The sequence below is a fragment of the Talpa europaea genome (assembly GCF_964194135.1).
Source record: "Talpa europaea genome assembly, chromosome: 2".
NCBI lineage: Eukaryota > Metazoa > Chordata > Mammalia > Eulipotyphla > Talpidae > Talpa > Talpa europaea.
The window spans coordinates 71,753,499-71,774,998 of NC_140068.1; the positions used below are offsets into that span (position 1 = coordinate 71,753,499).

Genomic DNA, 21,500 nt, shown 5'->3' on the forward strand with positions numbered 1-21,500 from the left:
AAAAGATTCATATACTTTATATTATACATTACAAAATTTACAATCTAACAAATACATTAAATAGCTCATAAGATGTGTGCTCTCTATCTACTAATCGATATTAAGATTCTGCTAAATATGATATCAGCTATTACTGTAATATTGTTTGTTGCCTAAAATATGCTTATCTGAATTTCAAGAAGATTTTATCTTAACTGTGCCAACTGTCAAGACTTATCTTTCTTTTTTTATTTATATTAATGATGTTGAAATCTGATTTTAATCAGTGTTATTCACATTTTACATGTAAATTTCAGTTTGCATTCTATAGTTAAGAATTTTCAAATCTTCTTTTCTTTTTAAGTGCATTCCTAAAGTAAAAGAAAGCAAGAATTAATAGTAGTTAATCCTTCCTAGTGTGTGTATGCATAGGGGATCAGCATTACTGCTGTGTTAACTTCCATTACTCCAGCTGTTAACCAGATGTTCAAAACAAGTAAATTGCCCTGAAATGTTCTTCTAAATTTTTCTTCTTAATCTGTTAAATTATGCAAATACTAACATTTTTAATCATATATATAAAGTCTTGCTACAAAATTAGCATGATGTAAGAATTCTGGAATAATTAAATATAATACCTTTTAAAATGAAGTATAAAAAATTGAAATATTGGGGCTGAGAGAACCTAAAATTTATTTCTTTGTTATACAAATGTAGTATTATAAAGGTCAATGAGCAAAGATTAAAAATTTACTTATTGGAATCAGAAGGAAAAAGATAAATATTGTTGTTTTTTTTTTTTTTGTTTATATGCAGAATATAGAGAAACCAAGCAAAGGGTCAGAAAAAAAGACAAAACTACCAAGTTAACCATAGATCTGAGGCAAACAGCATGGGAGGAAGAGATAAGGGGTAAATACAGGGGAGGGAAGAGCACAGGCACTGTGATGATGGATCATGGTGCTATGTGAGAGGAAAACTACAGGGACTACACCTGAAGGGAGAAACCAAATACTATTCAAAACTCAACAAAGGGGACCTCGGGCATCCCCAGTGGCGCAGCGGTTGAGCACTGGGTTGCCAAGCTGTCCGCAGCCTCTGCAGCACTGGTTCGATCCCCTGCTGCTCCCCGGCCACCGGAGGAGGGTCCCGCATGGCACGCAGACCTCTCCTGCTGCTCGCTGCTCCCCTCAGCAGTGTACTTCATAGTCTGCCTGCTCTGCTCTTCCCTCTGGCTCTGGTGAATTCTCTCACCCTCCCGCGCTTCTGACTGTACGCAGTGCTTGTATAAATAAATAAATCAATCTTAAAAAAAAAAAATGAAAATACTCGTTTAAAAAAAAGGGGGGGGGGACCTCCCTGGTGGTGCAGGGTGTTAAAGACAGTGCTATCAAGCTATCACCAACCCTGCAGCACGAGTTCCATCCCCAGCACGCCAAGGAGCAACCCGCATGGGATAGCAGACCTCTCCTGCCGCGCCCGCTGCTCCCCTCAGCAGTGTGTTCACTCAGTCTGCCTGTTCTGCTCCCCACTCTCTCTGGTGAATCCTCTCACCCCTTGCACCTCTGGCTTGCACCCTGGTTCTTGTATGCATAAATAAATAAATCTTTAAAAAACTCAACCAAGTTCAAGAAAACAAGTGAAAAAAGAAAATCTTAAATCATCTGATGTACCTGAATTTTTCACATAATTCTTTTTCAGTTATCTTTTCCTCTTTTTGTTTTATGACTGACATTGACTTACATAAAGTCTTTGGATTCCCCAACTTAGTATAAATGGAAAAGCTGTTATTTTTATGAAGAAAACTAATTTTGTTTTGATTACTTCCTCTCAAGAAATTCTTACATCCCCCCAAACATTGAATCACTATCATTCAAAAAGAAAAGTTGGAATCAGCTTAATTTTCAGTATTTAAGCGCTATTACATTAAGAAAATTCCACAAAGAATATTTATTCAGAAAATATCAGGGTTTCTTCACCTTTCCAAATAGGATAATATTCATTTTCAGTGCCCAGGAAAACAAAAGTTGAGAATTTAAAAAGAACTTATCAAAATTAATTTAAAGACAAAGATTAAATAAAATAGTCACTGTGCTAGGGAATGAACTTTTCACCCGTTTCTTTTTTAAAATATCCTATTAGTATTAGAGATGCTTAATCTAACTAAAAACTATTTTTGTCTCATATAAATGGCATCTTACCAGTTTAAAATGATTACCTTATACAAGAAGAGATCATTGTAATTCTAATTTTATTTTGATCTTGTACAATCATAATTACAGAAAAGATTAAGCACCTCATTGTGTTAATATGGTGCTAAGTGAAGTTCAAGGTATTTAAACCACAGCCTTTACCATTTATACTTTTGCTACCAAAGCTATACACGATTTTATAGAAAAAAATATTAAAAGCAGATCACCCTTCTATCTAAACATATGTTTACATTAATTTCAAATCTGAAAATTCAGAAATGTATATTTATGTGTGAAAACCCTTTCATAGGCATTACATGTCTCAAAGCATATCCAAATCAATATTCCTGTTTTAATCACTTGGATGTTGCCTAGGAGAGATGAGATTGGAGAGTCTTTAAATAATGGACTTTGTTTAAAAAGCAAGCACCTATATTAGTGAGAATCTACAACAGGCTATAGCTTGGGAAAGCATAAGAGTTGGAAGGAGCATTATCAGATTAGAGGCTACTAATTATATATGAAGAAACATAACATTGAAGGTTTAAAAGAAAACACCCTTTTAAAACATCTTATAGTTACAAAGGATTGCATCAGCTAACTACCTTTTGGGTTATTAAAAAAAAAAAACTAGATGGTGTTTATCTTTAGAGAGTGGCAGTAAGAATTAAGAAGACTCGAATTCAGTTCTGCCCCATCTCAGGATGAAACTGGGCAAATTGTTAGCCTCTCTGTGTCTCAGATTCTTCATCTTGAATTTTGGGATAACAGTGACAGCTCATTGGGCTTTGATGAAGATTTAATGGGAAAACCCAAAATCATACCTACATAAATAAGTTATTCATTTCGATTGTGTTTATAAAGTTAATACATAAATAGACAAGAATTAAAAAGTCAAAAATAAAATGGTATAGGTTGGGTAATCTATTTGGTTGCATTTGTAGTCTCTTCAAATTATTCACCATACATGGTAAATTTCTATTAATGGGTCATTAGAGTAGCCATTCCCCACTTATATCAAGTTAACAGAAGATTCTAAGACATTAGGCTTAATTGATGCTTTGCCAGTTATAACCAGCTATAATGAGTCAAAATAAACACTTAGGTTGATATAATCTGAATTAAGCATTGTTTGTTTTAAAAAATCTGAATATAGTTTTACCACCAGAATATAGTGAACATGTGAATATAGTGCAGTAGCTATACTCATTCAAAAAAACAAAAATTGAGTGTTTTTAAAGTGTTTACCATCTATTAGGTTTGCCAAACTCTTTATAAATTGATAAATTGTCTTAAGTAGAACATAACCTGCAGGCATTTTATTTATCTACTAAATTTTATGAGTAATCTCATCAGAGCAATTGCAAGGCTGGCAGATAATTTACATTTGTCCTCTGAAATATTGCTATATGTGACAGGTAGAAGAGGACAGATTTCAATCTGTAGTCTTTTCAAGACTGACAATCCATGAAATTATGAAGATCTACCCACTTTAATGCCAAATTTATCTAAATTGTACTCCTTAAAGATGAATCTACTATTTCACGTATATATTAACTCATGTCAATGAACTAAACCAATAAAATTAATCAAATGTATGAGTTAATGTTGGCAATAATGAAAATAGTGTTTCTGGGTGCCACTCCCATCTTCTCAATGGCTTACATGCATAGTTCAGCCTTATGTGCCACACACTGCTGAGGTTCAGATGACCATTTTTAGTTCTAAACTGGATGGACTGGAAGCTTTCTCTGAGAGGTGATGTGATTCCGCTGAAGTTACTCAAACTGTAAGAGCAAAATCTCATCCACAATGCAGTGGTGTTGTCTTCAAATTCTAGTGCTCTTGCCAATACAAAGGACCACAGAGTGTTAAAAATCTAATATCATATTGCTAGTTCTCTTACTGGTAGTGGCAGAAAAAAACATTTCCATAAAACTAAAAGTAAAAAAGCATGATCTTTCGAAAATATAATATGGATTTATATTTTATTGATATTTTCTTACATTTCATTGGAATAAATGTTAAAAAGCAAGCAGCAAGCAAGGTATTTTTCTAGATCTGTCTCTGCTGGGAAGGAAAAGGGGATTCATTGCACCCAAGATGAAAATGATAGTTTGCTTTATTTTAACATGTGTGCCAATCCTCAGAAAGAAATGGAAATATGTATTCTAACTTCCTTAACCCATAAAAAGCGAATCTATGTAAATCATAATATTATGAAGAAAGGACTAGCTAAAAGAGACATAAATATTTTCAGCAAAATACCCAGAACACAAAGTTACTCAGAACACAGTTATTCAGGAGTCAAAGATAAAATCGACATTGTTTCTGATTAGAGTAGATCCAGGTCTTGAAGAGAAAACCATTTCAGCTATAACCCTTTGTCAGACAATCTGTATAACTGACTAGTTTGTTGTAAGAGGAAAAACTGATGATGCTATGAACAGAGCAGTTCATTTTTGAAATGAGAAGTAAAGAGAATAGAGAGGGCAGCTTAACCCAGGCTTTTTCTCAGGAACATGATTATTTAGAGGAAGTCAAAGATTAAAAATTCAGGTCATTTCTAGACTAAATAATCCAGGAGGTATTTTAATTTCTCTGAGGTCAATTAAATAAATTGATTACTTATTATTATGACTCAAAATTATATTTGTTATATTAAAGAAAACTAATGGAGTAAAGGATTCCAGAACTAATGAAAGTTAACATTTATTAAGCCTCTACTACACAGTCCAGTAATTATGGTATTTTACACTAATTACCTCATTCAACTCTCAACTGGATAAATACACACTAAAATTGTGATTTCTTCACTGACAAACAAATTCAGGAATAAAAGGTGTGTGATATTCTCAAGGCCACAGAATATGTACATGTGCATTCTACAAATCAGATATAAACACGTGGAACTTCATTCCTGACAATTATTCCGTCTTGAATTTTCTTCAAAACCAAACATAAGAAAAATAAACCAAAACAAACCAAAAAGTGTCTGTTTTCACTTCTGTTTTAATTTCTCAATAGCTCAAGGCTTCTACATGCCTCTTTGAATCCTGAAGTGTGCCTCTTATAATTAATGAGCATATCCTAATTCAAACCATGAGAACTGGAAAGTCAGAGAAATAATAAGAGGCAATGCCCAGTGGAGCACAATACACCAGTCTGTGCCCCCAGGTGGCACTAGTGGGGAGCTAGTCAACCCTGCCTGCTGTAACTCACAAGGGCTTCTTTAAAGTTCACAGCAGCCTACTTTTTTCCCTCCCTCCTCTCAGGGGAGGTTAGAATACCAATGTGACAGAAGCCCACCTACTCAAAGCCCACCTACTACATAATTAACCTCACAAGAAAAGTTTTAAAATTAATGAACTAGTATTTACTGAGTGATTACAAGTGCGCCATGAACTACCAGGGAAATATTGGTTTACAAAAAGCACCTACATTCATATTGATAAAAGATGCTGTGTACATTATTGCAATATTGAATCTGTAGTTCAACATGTATAAATCACAGTCTATGTATTTGGGAAAAAAATAAGTCAAGGAAGCAAGGAGGAACACAGAATGGGAGGGAGGGGGAAAGGAGGGAAAGAAAAAGAAATAAAGGAAGAACAAAGGGGTAGGAAAGAGGAAAACACTTTCCCTGTCAGCATTACCTACCATGATGAAATGAATGCTTTCCATTTGGTTCTGTGACATCCCCAGCTCAGTAAAAGTCCATAATAGTCTTTCTAATCTGGGTAGTTTTAAAAATAGAAAATCCTTTCTGATGTAGAAAATAACTTTCTGAATAAATTTTAAAACAATGGTTTCTTGTCGTATAAATATACAATGAAAACACTAATGTGGTATTAAATTTAGCTAAATAATAACATATTAATAATACCTAATATGAGTTCCAGAGTGTTGCTAGCAACAACTGCAATTAAGCTATCGCAGAGCACTGTGCAATATGCGCTAAGTTCCCTTTCTCCAATATCATAAAACATGGCCACCACATTATTGCAGTTGAATTAGTGAACACATTGCCAGATGCCTGATCATCTTTTATCACCACCAGTCACCATTACTTCTTAGTAGTATTCTATCAGAATAGCTAGATTAGGCTGCAATAACAAAGACTAATACAGAAGCTTCAGTATCTGTCAACAGAAACAGTTTTTCCTTATACATGCCTCACCATTACAGACTGCAGGATTGTTGGGGCAGGGAGTCCTCCCTTTTAAACATCCAAGGACAGAGGAACCCCTTCTCTTTAAATGCTTTTTTTCCGGGCCTCCTCTGGTGGTGCAGGGGGTTGAGCGCTGTGCTGTAAAGCTGTCCGCAGCCTCTGCAGCACCAGTTTGATCCCAGCCAGCTGGTGAGGGTCCCACATGGTGCGGCAGATCTCTCCTGTGTCTCCCACTGCTCCCCTCAGCAGTGTATTTAGTCAGTCTGCCTGTTCTGTTCCCAGCTCTGTCTCTGGTGAATCCTCTCACCCTCCCGCACATCTGGCCTGTACCCCGGTTCTTGTATAAATAAATAAATAAATGCAGTTCTCCTTCCCAAAGATCAAGAGACCTGTAAGGTCTTACTCCACAAATGAAATGATCTGGCTCTGAAGTGAGGAAAGTCACTTTTGCTTACACTGACCAGACACTAGAACATGACCCACCCTAAGGGGGTCAGGGACTCAATTCCTGCATGTGCCCAGGTTGGTAGAAGGGTGAAGTGAAGAGTATTAATGCACCTCAATTTATCCACTCATGCCTATGGAATGTCAACGCTAACAAGTTTATTGTTGTTTTACTAAACTCTCCAGTTGTAGATATCCATTATGTATGAGCAATCAAAGCAATTAAAAATAATTTCCATTGCCCTAATAATGAGTTGATTCCAAGATGTTTGACAGTTTGCAACTGAACTACTTGGGGATTAATAACAGTCAGAATGAATACCACTGAAGTATAAAAATATAATTTTATACAATTTTTTTTAATTAGGGCTTATGGATATTTACCAGTTAAAGATCTAAAAGAATTCTAAAATAATATCCATATGTATCTAGGTAAACTAGTATGTGAGCAGAGGGTATGGTTGGAATAAGCATATTTGTTGAGAACGTAGAAGTTTGGAATCCAGATTAGAAAGGAAGCCTGAGAATTGGGTTCATCCCGTGTTCCCACATGGAGCCTCACGAGAATCTGACTTCAGAGACACTCTGAAGGAAGTGTTCACGGTATAGACACTACAGATGGGGAATGAGCAGGTCTCTTATTCAATAAGTGGGACACAGAGTGGAGAAGAAAGAGGATCTCACCTTTGGTCTAAACACATGGCTTCATTACACTATGGTCTTTGCAAAGAAAGTAATGATACTAATGTCTGGGAGGAAACAGCAATGCCCACAAAAAGAAATTACAGAGAATGAATAGGAGACATTCACCAGATGCCATAAAAATTTACTCAGCAGATGCCATTTACAGAGTATGACAGTGTAGGGAGTGGGCTTGGAGAAGGGTGGGGGCTGAATTCAGGCAAATTTGATTATTTAGTTGGGTTGGAAGGAACTGGGTTGGAGAAAAATTGAGTGCAGAAAAGTGGGCCATAGGATTCCAGACAATTATGAATTTTGTTCTATGAAAAATGCAGTAAAAACAACATGACAGTTCTCATATGTTCTTTATCATAAAACTGAAAGTATAGTTTCTCAGAAGAATATTTCAGACACTAATTTCTCATATTTGGCTTCATCTAGAGGTTCTAAGGTTAATAGTTCTGCAGTGTTTTTTCAAATAAAGTTGCCTCTGGGACCAACATAGGAAAAAAAGAGAAAAAGAAATTGATTAGGCAGAACTCTAAGGCTCCTGCCAATTTCAAGCAAAGGAGCTCTGTTTCTTAAAATTCTCATTTATATATTGGTTTTTATTTAGAGAAACCTTCCACTGCTAAGGAACAAATGTATTAGTTCACATCCTACATTTACTTTTCTGTTTCACCTTAATCAGTTCTTACTATTTAAAGAATCAACTTCTAGTCTCCTTTCAAACTCCCATCGTTCCATTTCTGAGGTTTCTATAGTCATGAGATGCAGAGGCCAGAGGCAAGCACACATGATATTTATCATGCCCTGAATTCACTTATGCCCTTTAAAACCAATTGAACACCAACAGATGATCACCAGAAAATCCCAGAGAAATCACTAAACAAAAAGAAGTCTTATGTTCTTACCAGAGATTTTCCCTGATATTACAAACTAAGACATTAAAATGTTCTACGGGGCCTCCCCTGGTGGTGCAGGTGGTTGAGCGCAGTGCTGTGAAGCTCTCTGCAGCCTCTGCAGCACCAGTTCGATTCCGGCCGGCCAGCGAGGGTCCCACATGGCGCGGCAAACCTCTCCTGTTGGGCCTACTGCTCCCCTCAGCATTGTATTTCATAAGTCTGCCTGTTCTGCTCCCCGCTCTGGCTCTGGTGAATCCTCTCACCCTCCTGTACATCTGGCCTGTACCCCGGTTCTTGCATAAATAATCTTTAAAAAATAAACAAATAAAATTTAAAAAAATAAAATGTTCTAATCTGTGCAAATAGAACAATGGTGATCCACAGCTACTTACCTCATCTTTCAAAGTGAAGTCAATTGAAAAATAAAAGGCCACTGTACCTGGTTAATTTCTCAGGCACCATTAAAACACATACACTGTTTGCCCTCTAAGTTAAAAAAACCACAGCCAGCCAGAGAAAGCTAACCACAGGCTGACATATCTGTAAAAGAACTGACCTCTCTGGGAAGCCAAAATAAACTAAAATATCTCAGTCTACAGAGCAAAAGCAGATCTCTGAAAGTCTGCCAGATTTATATGGAAAGATTATGTAAAGTAAATAGATTTTGCCTTCCTAAGGTGCCCTCTCTTCCACGTTACAATTATTATGAGTAGCAAACACAGAAAGAAATATTTCCAAAAGCAGGCAGTATAGAATAAATATTTGCTATGTATTACCTATTCATAAAAATCATAAAGCTCTATTCAAGAAAAATTCAAAAAAAAAGAAAGGTTGGCTTTGGGGGAGGAAGGGTTCCCCCCCCCCTTTCATATGAAAGGCAACAAACACATAGAAATAAAAAAAAAACCTCTAAAGCTATATAATTTCCTTTATGGAACTGTAAGTGCAAAATTAATCCCCCTGCTTCCTTTATTGAAATGAAACAAAGGAAAACAATGGTTTGTGTGTTTTGCTTTGAAATGAATAATGAAATCAACAGGCAAAATGAAACATGGATTGTCAATTGCAATTCTATTTTTAATCTATTTTTGCATTATTGTAATAATAGAAATTTAAAACCAAAAAACTGTCAGGAAACCTTATTTCATATGGGAGCCTTAAAATTAGTTGTTTCTAATTATCAATTTACAAAGAATGCTTTTGGAAATCTAAGACAGTTTAACGTTCTAAGGTCACATGAGGGCCTGCCCGGTGGCAAACAGGTTGAGCACAGCACTGTGAAGCTGTCCACAGCCTCTGCAGTGCGAGTTCGATTCCCAACCAGCCAGGGAGAGTCCCACATGGCGAGGCAGACCTCTCCTGTATCGCCCGCTGCTCTCCTCAGCAGTGTATCAGTCGGTCTGCTTGTTCTGCTCCCCACTTTATCTCTGGTGAATCCTCTCACCCTCCTGTGCTTCTGGCCTGTACCCTAGCTCTTGTATACATAAATAAATAAATCTTTAAAAATAAATAAAGTGTTCTACATTGAGAATCAACCTATATATATAAAACATTAAGTTCACTGCTAAAAGTCCAATCTATCCTTTATCATACCATTAAATACCAAAAAAATAACATTTCCACAGAGCTTTAAAAAATTTGATTTTAATTTTCACTAACTCTATTTATCTATCTATTTCTATGTTTGCTTAGGCTGGTCTATATGCCACTCTGCAAAAGCATTAATTACTGTATAAGACCTGGGCCTCCCTGGTGGCACAGGCAGTTGAGTGCAGCGCTGTGAGGCTGTCCGCAGCCTCTGCAGGGTGGATTTGATCCCAGCCGGGGAGATACCCACATGGCATGGCAGACCTCTCCTGTTGCACCCACTACTCCCTTCAGCGGTGTATTTCAGTCAGTCTGTCCGTTCTGTTCCCTGCTCTGTCTCTGGTGAATCCTCTTACCCTCCTGCACCTCTGGTCTATGCCCCTGTTCTTGTATGCATGAATAAGTAAATACTAAAAAAAAAAAAAAAAGACCTATAGCAAACAAAAAGGGAAGTCACAACTTAGAACATTGGTTTTGGACCAACTTCCTAAATAATCAGAAATCACCTCACCACCCAAATAAAATACCCTGTATTAGGGCTCTAATAAGAAGGAAAAGGGGTACCCTCAATTAAGGTGATTTGTGAAGATAGTAAGGCCTGGATGGTGGTTGGAGAAACCAAGAAAGATAAAACAGCACTCAGGGTTAGAGAGAGCGGGGAGCCACTGCTATCTATAGGCCTAGAGGCGTGACAGAAGACAGTGGTTGTCAGAGATCCCAAGGGTAAGCCCAACTGACAGAACGTAGGGCTTTCAATAGAGGAAGAGGCCCAGAGGAATAATAAATACCCTGCCCTCACCTCACAGCAATATTTCTCGATGTTCCATAAGATAACTAAAAAATGTAAGACATGCTATTTCTTCGATACATAGCTCTCCCTAGAAAATTTTAATGAAATGAAAATCCAAGATAGATCTTGCTGAATCATTTTAGTAATCAAATTTAGATGGTCTCTGAACTTGAAACACATTGTTCTTTAAATTTAATGATCTTAGACTGAAAATCAATCATTTTTTGAAATCTACTTCATATTTGCTTGAACAATATATTCCAAATAGAACAAAAAATCAAAAGAATAAAAACTTTCACTTGTAGGATCAGTCTGTATTTATCAGTAGAGCAGAGTATACGCTGGTCATTGTCCTGGTTGTCTATCAAGTAAGTTTTAAAAGTAGTTTGATCTTCCAAAAGTCCTATATGACTGTACCTCTTTTACATTATAGAGATAGTGTCCAAAGTAAATTTCAAGAAGACTTATATCCAGCAGAAGTGATTTTTCCATCACACGCTTGCAGGTTGGGGCTTTATTAATCAAGATTTGACTAGATAATGTCTAAAATATCTTATTACTCTGAAAATTTGTGGTTCAAATTCTAGAGCTCTAGGAACAGAGTGAAAAAAAAATCATAGCTCTGAAAATTCTCTAATTTTCATTTGAACCGATCTATATTAAAACACTTAAAGAACGGTAGGCCACATTCTTTAGGGTATTCTACATAACTGTTGCATGCCTATGGAACATTAGCAAATGTCTCATAAAGTTACTGGCTCAATAAAACAGTTACAGTCACACAGCTTTATAAACTGGAAAGCATTTTGTCAATGTTATGCTTTATTATATTAGTTTAATTTAGAAAAGGCTTATTGATTCTTTTCGTTTTCTTAGGAATGACATAGATGAAGTTCTTTTTAAAATGTACTTAGTAGAGAACAATTATTACTATTTAGATATGCAAGTGTGGAATTATTTTTTTAAATATATTTTTTTAATTACCTCTCGTGAGAACACCAAAAGAAATGTCATAAAATGAATACTGTATACTACTCACCCAGCATAACCAACTCAGGAGAGCAAATATCTCTGTGACATTTCTATCACCTCAACCTATTTATTGCTAAATGATAACTTCACCAATGTAGCCTTCTCTGGTTACTTCCACAAACATCTTATTGCTTTTTATTATGTCCAAGAGCACCTAAGTTGCATTGTAAATATTGTATTCTAAGTGTTATGACTTTTCCATGCACATCTTTGTTCTATTTTCCCAAATTCTTAATCCCCAAAGAAATTTATCTAGAAGAAATAATTTGAGAACATAATATCCAGAATTAGATAAGAAGGTAAATTATTTCACTTAGATGATAGAAACTAAACTGTATCCCTTAATATTTTAGAATATGTTGCAAGCACAATAAATGTGTAATAGGGGTTTGGTTATGGGAAAAATGCACATGGGCCAAAATGTCACATTTCAGACAAAGACACCTAATCACTCAATTGTTAGCTAAACAGTTGACTCCTTGCCTATTTACTATGAATTTTTCAGTTATTGCATTTTCTGTGCAAAGGACAAATACAAAATATCACTAATTAACCTTTAACAAACAATGTAATTAGGTCATTTTCTGCAGGAAAGCAAAAATCGTGAATGATAATTGAACAGAAATTTGAATACAGAGCATTTAGCATCTTTATGGACTTTCCTAAATGGTACTTTCGCTTTAAGGAAATATTGGAATATTGAAAAGAGTTCTAACAAAATTTTGTGTTTTCTTTTCAATATATGAATATGTAAGCTTTTGGGGGGAATCTTGGAGCTCATTAGTCTGTAATGACTGATCAAAATTCAGAGAAAACATTTTCAAAAACTACTTTTTCCCAAATGGTTTAATATGCACTAATATTTCAAGACAATTCCTTTTCAAGCAGATCTCAAAACATGAACTTAATCTTGCAAAGAGTAAAATACTTGAAAACTGTTTAATTTCAATGGCTCTGCAGGCTATCAGCAATGATATCTAAAGGACAGCTTCCCAGTCCCAGGATGACTCATACGCCACTCCCTTGATCTATGGGATGCATTAGTCATGCCTCCATCAACACAAAGAGCAAAGGTAGATGCTAACTTTTCCTTATCTAATACAAATTAGACACACATTCAGGAGGCTTAGATTTTTCCTTAAATGTTCTAATTCCTAAACAACTTTAACTGTGAGATGAGAACACTTCATTATTTTTCATCAATTCTCTATCACTTCGGCAAAGAGAAAAAGAGTTTCAAAAACTGAATTGAGAGCCGAGGAAAACTTGAGCAATGGACTGCTCTACATGTACAATCTCGTTTAATACAACATTCTGCTGCAGTAGGAATTACTCTCATTTATTAAGGAATCAAGCTCAGTCACCAAAGATGCTATGGTGGTAGCTGATGACTCATTCTAAGGGTCCAAGAGTGTCTTACCCCAAAACAGATCTTTCATTTCAATGAACTGACAGTTTGAAAAACTGAATGCCTCTCTCATGTATTAGTTCAATGAATGGAGGGGAAATTTCCACAGGGCTGACAGAAACTAAAATATTCACAGCCATTAATTTTATTACTTTTTACATACCTCATTGTCATTTCCTTGTTATTACCATTATCATTTCATGATATTATTCTGCACCCTGAAAAATAAGCACTACTCAACTAATCTGAGAAGGGGAAAGTAGTTGTACAGAATAACACAATTATGCTGTGGAAAAGCCAATTCAAACTCAGCTCTGTCTGATTCAGGATCTTAAAACCTACAAAATGGTATTTGAAAAAAGTAAGGAAAGTTTATTTTTGAATGAACAGTGATTTCTGATACAAGGACCAGATGACAGTTACAGGTAATATATGCCAAACTGATTCCAAAGGACACTCTATTTTATGAAAGGAGCTATCTCAAAAAAATAGTAAAATTTCCTTCTCAATCTTGGAAGAAAAGTAACCTGCAATAAATTTGTCTATAGCCATCATAAAAATCCTCTTAAACACACATCCTGGCACATGTGTCAATTAATGGTACACATGTGTACACACACCAATTTTAATGCTCTTAGATTTCAATTTATTGTCTACAGTGTTGCTTCACTAAACACTACATTATATAAGCTACGTCCTTAATTATTTAACCAAATTCTAAAACAGAAAAAGTAAAAATTATATTTTACTTGAGTGAAGCTTACAATTTTAGCAATATTCCAATATGGCTATATATATAGCTCATAACCAAGAACGAATTACAAAAGCACAGCGCTGGACATGGAAATAATCCTCCTCTTTCTTGGAAAGAGATTGCATATAACTGTCTTCAGACTGCAGAAGAGAGGATTTGGGAAATGTCATTATTGAGGATGTAAAGCTAGAGGCAGAAAAGAGAAATGTAAAGAGAAATGAAGACAGTTAAACAGAAATAATTAGTAGATTTTCTTATCACTTTTTCTTCTAGACAGCATGTATACTGATATTTGTCATTCATATCTTAAAATATATATATTAAGTAAATAATATTTCAATGACTCCATTCTTATCCTTTTAAAATGTTATTAGACAAATTCTATAGGATCAGATCTGTTATAAATAATTCATTAATGGAACTGGAAATATTAATGGCAGCCATATTCACTGAAAAGTAAAAGGTGGCTGCTCTTCCAAAATGATGTATTTTTAGTCTTTTGAGTGTAACTGATTTATTGCTATCTTTCCCATTGATTTTTTTGTTTTGTTTTCTTCATTAAACATTTATTCAACAAGTATTTACTAGAGTGTTGTTTAAATTGTGGCAGGGCAATCTGAAGAATCAGTCTTCATACTCTTAACCTCCAATTTCAGTGAAAGGAGATGGAAATATCTGTGGAAAACACACTGGAAAACACACTGTGGTACGAAAATGCTAGAAAGAAGTACAGCATGTGCAAAGAGGCATGGGATCCAGCCAAGGGGCAGGGCAAACTGTCAGGCTATCTTTGTACCTTTTGATCATAAAGTGTGGGATCACTGTTGTCATTCATAAAGGGAGTAAGATCAAAAGAAGCTAAAGAAAGAGGAAGGTGAGAGGTGGCTAAAAAAGTAATAGGACAAAAAACTGCAAAGGTGGACAGAAATGAGAATACAAACTGATCACAAATTGCTCTAGGTGACAAATATGTGCCTAAAAATGCAGGGACAAGCAGGGGTAAATCTTATATAGCCACATAGTCAGACTTCCTTTGGGTGGTAGAATACCAAGGACTAGGAGAGGCAGAGTGAGTGTGTGTGTTCAGACAAATGAGTGTGTGTGTTCAGATTTCCTGGAATCCATGCAGGGATTCCAATTTCCCTTCACATAAGTAGCACCATTGATGTAAGTAGGAAACAAAGATTCCATTAAGGTTTATTATGGGATTTTAGATATCCTGGTGTAGGATTTTTCCACCCAAACTGTTTTAATTATTGATTTTAATTAAAGTAATAAGAAATTAGATTTCATATCCCTTTTATATTTCAGTTATGTAGCTCAAAATCATCTTTGGTAAAAGACTTCTATAAAATGAAGTAGAAAAAATAAATGAACACAAGAAAAATGTCAGTCTCTCCCTCCAGGTTTACATCTGAAAACCTGGTAAATAGTGATGTTATTTGAGTTTCCTCTTTAAAAGAAAGTTATATAAACTCTATGTGGGTAGGTTTTTTTTTTCTTTAATAACTGTCGAAAATAAGGCATCATTATTTGTAAAAGACATCATTTTGTTGATTTACTTGGTTTTCAAAGTTTCATATAAAATTTGGGAATAGCAACTAAGTTCCATTCTTACAGGCCATCCTCAATTTGTCAAATATGATCTTAAATAAGAATATGCTAAAATATACTAAAATTGAATACTTTAATGAAGTATCAGTTGAACAATCTGGTTTTATAATGTATTGAAGATAACGTGTTGTGGTTGTTGGTGGTGTCACTACAAATAGTGATAGTTTTCTTCTTGCTGTTTTCTGGCTATGAAATTCCTGAGTATTGGATGTATTACTAAAGAATATTTTAGTAGAAACCTATCTTAAAATCCCTGGGCGCCTGCAGTTTTTTCAAATACTAACTAAATATGATTTTTTCATTGCCCTGAACTCATTCAAAATATTCAGCCTTTGGTATACCTGCTATTACCCCCAGCATCACAGAAAACAATCTGGAATTGCATCTACAAAGTATGAGGTCTCTTTTGTCAAATTTATGCCACTTCTGTGATATAATAAAAGTGGAAAATATTTCTACTCAAGGCTTTCTGAGTCAGTACTTATTACAGTGATTTATTCACTTACTACAGTGAATAAAATAGAAGCAGAAAACTGTGGAGTATAATATTGTGTTTGTTCCCTTCATGATTTCCAGGACAGTTAACTATTTATTCCATAGAACATAGAAATTAATAAATAACATAAACCACAAGTAGAATTTTTAAAACTTCATTTTAAAAGCTGTGACTATATGTTACCATATAAAGACATTTTGGAATAAAATTATATATGAGTAGCACAACTGTATGTGATGATTAACCTCAAGCTCTGTTAGTGTCATTAAGTAATAGTTTATTTGAAATCATATCAAATAATTCTTTCATAAGATTTTCTGTATCATTTTCAGCAAATATTTAAGATACGACATACTTTGCATAAATTTGACTAAATTGAGAGTTTGTAGATTTTCATTTTTTTCCTACAAGGCAACAAAGCCCCAAAGGTCTTCTTTGAAGGAGGCAAGAGGTGCTGTATATGTATTATAAGAAGGACTTACAAATGCATGAGCAACAATTATGTCATCAGGAATTACTTATCCTTACCTTTCTGACTCAGAATACCTAAACAATTGAAGAGCACAGATTGAGAACACAGAGAATACAGACTGTGCACTGTTACTGATATGGCATATATTGTCCCCCTATTATATCAAGTTTACCTAATTCAAGTCCAGGACATGTTAATTTCAATAAAATCTTTTTCTCATTTTCCAGCTATTTAGCCACAGGAAACATACATTCCCCCACATGATTTATAATCTAATGTCTAAAACCACACTTCTTAGTCATTTATAAAACGCAGGGATATCTAGCACAAATTCTCTAACTCCCAGCACTCTTAACCCACATCTCACAACCATTCCCAGCAAAACCTTTGAAAATCATGTTCAATGTAGACACAACAACTTAATTTTGGTCACTTGTTACCATTCACCAAAAAAAAAGAGTTCCAAAACTATTCACTTTCCACTGTCATCAGCAGTCAACGTGATGACAGAATTTTAACCATGGAAGAAACATTTTCTAAATTTTATGAAAAACCACAATAAAACAAAACCAACAAAGACTAGTTTCTGTTGTTAATTGTCTTATTAGCCAGCTTGTAACATCACATTTTCTCTGTGTACTGTAGCTTCTTATTCTAGGGGACACTAATTAGTTTTAAATGGTGTTAAATACCATCCCTGCAGTTGCAAGTGCTTCTCTGGGATTTTTACTAGAGAAAAGAACTCCTGTAATTTAAAACCACTTTGTTTTCTTCAGTCACAGCTGTTAGTGAAACACTGACCTGTAGAAATTACAGGTTTGCACCCCTTTCTCATGGTCCTTAGTCTGCATTTATTTTCTAGCATATCTGTTCCCCTTGTACCATTGCTTTTCCATAATTCCCATTCTCCAAATTGCGTTCAGCAGAGAAACTGCATTTAGCTAGTTAGGCTGGTCTGCCTTTCCCTTCTCCCCTCCCCCTCCCCCCCCAAAAAAACCTTGGCTACCCTTAAAGAAAATTCTGCAACAACGTGTCAATTTTACATTGGCCACAAAGACAACTTCTGTTGGGGGAGGGAAAGGAAAGAGGGACTGGAGCTTGGCTGTCCCTTTCCACAGACAGGGATCTTTGTGGGGATCAGAAAACATTTCCTGCATAAAAAATCAACACACTCTCTGGTTGCAGGGTTGAGGAGCAAGAACGAATATGGATCAGCCGTGTCCTCAAACGAAAGGAACACATCCATTAACCTTCCAAACAGGAAAGTCATTTTCTCAAAATATGCCAGCTTTCTTACATTATTAAACATAATCTACAATCGCACATCTCTGGTAGCTCCCCCACTGGAGATTGAGTGAAAGCTATAAATCATTCCTGTACTTTCTCTCTCCCACTGCATTTCCGTTGTATTGTTTTTCCATGTAACTCATCTCTGACAAGCTCCAGCTCTCCTTGTGTTTATCAACAGGGGACCAAGAACACTAGAGCGGAGGAGACCACACAAGAGGGGCATCAGGTCCTACAGGATCAGTGTGTGCTTTAATTTCGCCCTCCTGTCCCCGCCTGTGTGAGACTTCACTGCCTGGAGATGAGAGCATGTGCTTCCAGTGGGGTGCTCTGGACCCACGAAAGAGGGAGCGGATGAGACTGATTGTGCAAAAGTGCTTAAACAATAACCCAGGGCAGTGGGGGAGGGGGCACCCTGTCTTCCTGAGCCACTAAGTCAGTAGGTCCAACCAGACTTACTGTTAAGTTCATGTCACCTTTTAGTTGTGTTGCCCCAACTAGTTCAAACCTGTGAAAGGGTGGTAGATGAGAGAGCGGGACAAAGAGGAAAGGAATGAGAAAGTGGACTGAAAGGACATTTTACACGTGGCAGGTGCGAGTGCTGGTCCTACTGAGCGACTGCAGCGACTAAAGTTCCTTCTCCATCCTCACCAATTTCCAGAGCAAACTGGCTCCACATTTTTTTGCATCTTATTTCTCCTGAATATTTCATTCTCCCTTTCTGGTGATGTTGCTGAGAGTTATCCTATTCTACTGCCCCTTTTCTCAAATCTTGAAACCTCAAACTAGTCTAAAAAGATTCTTATCAGTAAACATCACAAATAACGAATCCAAAACGACAGAGGAAAAGAGCCATGATCAGGCTCCTGTGTGGAAACAGCACATTTTAAACTGTCCCCCCTCCCCTACCCCACCCTTGATCCAGAGGCCCCTCTGCACCCAGCACTTACCTTCTTTGGGTGGTCGCTTGGCCTCCCTGGTGAGATTGCAGACCTGGGTGGTTTGCAGCTCTTGGGTCAGGCAGCCTTCAGTCTGCTCATTCAGGGGTAACACCACATTATTTAACAAAACCAGTGACTGGTCGTCGATCCCCCACTCTCCCAAATGCTGAGGGCAGGTGCACTTTGTATACATGATCCCACATGATTCTGTTCTCCCATTTTCTGACTTTAAGCAGCTCTCCAACCAAGTGCATAATACATGGCAACCAAACTGGCTTGGGCTCACCTTGTTCAATACCAAAAACTCAAAGAAAGATTTCTGATCTTCTTCCCTTTTTTTCTGTAATCCTGGGAAATCGGTTGGAAATACCCGACGAATTTGAATAAAATTTTTATCATATTGTAGAAAAACGAAAGCATTCTTGGAATCGCAGAGTTGCATTATAGAATGGTTCTTTCTTAAAAGATCCTTTATTTTTTCATGGGAAAAATGATCAAACTGATAAGCCAGGAGGGAAAAGTTAGAGCAGCTAAGATCCTTTTTGGAAAATTTCAGGTAAATGCTATATTTGGTTGGATCTGGATTTTCCAGCGTCCAGGTGCAGTTTGTAAAGTTTTTGGGAAACATTTCACTTACAGAATACGATCCATAAATGACTCCCTTCACCAAAGTTGAACACCAGAAGTCTTGGGCAGCATTAAATCCAAACATAACCAGGAGATAGGTGGAAAATATATAAATCAGCAGGTTACGAACAGCCTTCATCCTATGTCATTTGGCCTGTAAAAATGGCAATGAAAGTAAAATGCAAGTAGGAGTCTATGCGCATTGAAAAAAGAAACTCCTTCCAATATTATAGCCAGCTGTTTTCAAGATTTCAGTTGAAAAAAAAAAAAAACCCTTTTAAAAGAAAGGCAGGTAATTTTTATTTTATAACGCCAGAAAATTATCTGTTGCTGTGTGAACAGCGCCCTCACGTGGTCATTCATAAAGACCAAATTCTCTACACACAATTTTAAAATAATTTTTAATAGATTATAAATAGAAATGCTCTAGTTTATCTACCAGGATTTCCTCCAAGTGCATATTGACTCTGCTGAAAGAAGAGGAAAATATGTTCTCCTTAAATACCTTAGTATAAATGTTAATTTTTGAAATATTTTTTAAAACCTATACAACCTCTTCTCAGTCCTCTGCCTGCATTAAACATCATCCTACAAAATCTAATCTGATAATCTGGGAACAGCTGTCATCACATTTCTTTTCTTCCTCTTAAATGTGAAAAGTAATTAGGATAAATGATAGCTACTATTTTGAAAGGATAAATGACAATTTGTTATAGATGAAACATCATCTCCCAGATGCCCCTACTGTCTTTGCAGAGGCCACTGTGTGAATTGATGGGAATTCCTGTGCAAAAACACAAGCACTCATATGGATAATAGAATTTTAAAACCATCATCTAGAAAAGACCTAAATGGGTGATACTTAGGGAAGACTTGTTGTTCAGCATCACCATTGAGAACCAGGACTTACGGCAGTCATCTTAATGTGACATGCCCTCTTGGGATACATAAAGTAGATCACTGTATTAGTATCTGTATCCAAAGGCGGTATCAGTGAAAAAATCCCAGATCTACAGTAATTGAGCTGGTGTCAGTCTTTTAATTGTTTTTTTTTTTCAATTAGGACTATGCTATTTAGAGTTAACCTACTATAATTTAAGATTTACATATGGTAGATTAAAAACATTAACATTTTCATCCCTAGCAGATTTCAATTTTCAAATTGCTCCCTTTCCAATAACAGCTCCAAAGCTCTTCTAGAATCTTTCCTATTTTTTTTTTTTCTTTTAGCCCTGGTCTTGCATAATAAAGTAATCCTTGGTTATATTTACCTCTGTAAGTTGTTATCCAAAAATAACTTGAATTTTTTTCAGCTTTAACCTTTAAGAAGTTATTTCTTAGAATATATGACACTGCTTTTTTTGTTTAGTCTTTGAGCTGAGAAAAGTGATGCCAAGTTAATTTTAAAAGTCTTTAGGCTGCAGTCTCTTCCACTGTTCTGTAAACAGAGACAGACATACAGACATATAGATAGTTAAGAGTTTTCATATCTTTGCCTGGGGTCTTCTCTGAACCAAAGAATAAAATCCAATTCCTTCCCATTGCATAACATACACCAACGCATGCACACAAAATCCAGTGACCGAAGTCCCTGAAGATAGATCTGCAGTTTCCAGATCATAATTCAATTCTAAGTCTTGATATGGGCAAAAACACCCCAACTCTAAAGCTCTATGTAACAGCAGTTTAAAATAACATCTCAACTGCTGGGACTATCAAAACAATGTTCTCTGTTTCAAGCATACAGCTAAATGAATAATGTATTTTCTTCTTGAGAAAATAAAGCCAATGAGCATTCAAAGGTTAAAAAAATAGGGAAAGTTGTAAGAAATTCTGGGAATAATTTCCCCTTTTTTTGCTGTAGCACTTTGCAGGCAATGCAGGTCTGCGCAGTGTTCTTCAGGATAGAGTGTAGGCGTTGAGAGCCAATGTGACAATAAGTGTCTAAATTAGGAATTCCATCCATGAAAAGGGGCTTCATTTTATAATCAGTAACTCAAAAAGAGGTCGTCTTTCCTTCCCTAATGAAATCCGGTACTTTTGCTTCCTTTTATTTGACAGTGTATGTCTGCATTGCCGTGCTCATCAAGAAACGGTTTGAGAGTGAGGAAATATCTCAG

General features: G+C 36.0%; 1 protein-coding gene across 1 annotated transcript in view; it reads right to left on the reverse strand.

Annotated features, from left to right (window-relative positions):
• ADGRB3 (adhesion G protein-coupled receptor B3) overlaps positions 1-19,690 on the reverse strand; it is a gene marked incomplete at its 3' end in the record, with an annotated part of 671,719 nt that extends 652,029 nt beyond the window's left edge. Inside the window, exon 1 of the mRNA XM_084227971.1 lies at positions 18,763-19,690. Coding sequence (XP_084084097.1) covers positions 18,763-19,519 — 757 coding nt within the window. The 5' untranslated portion in view covers positions 19,520-19,690. The remainder of the gene's footprint in view (positions 1-18,762) is intronic.
• Positions 19,691-21,500: the final 1,810 nt, after the last annotated feature.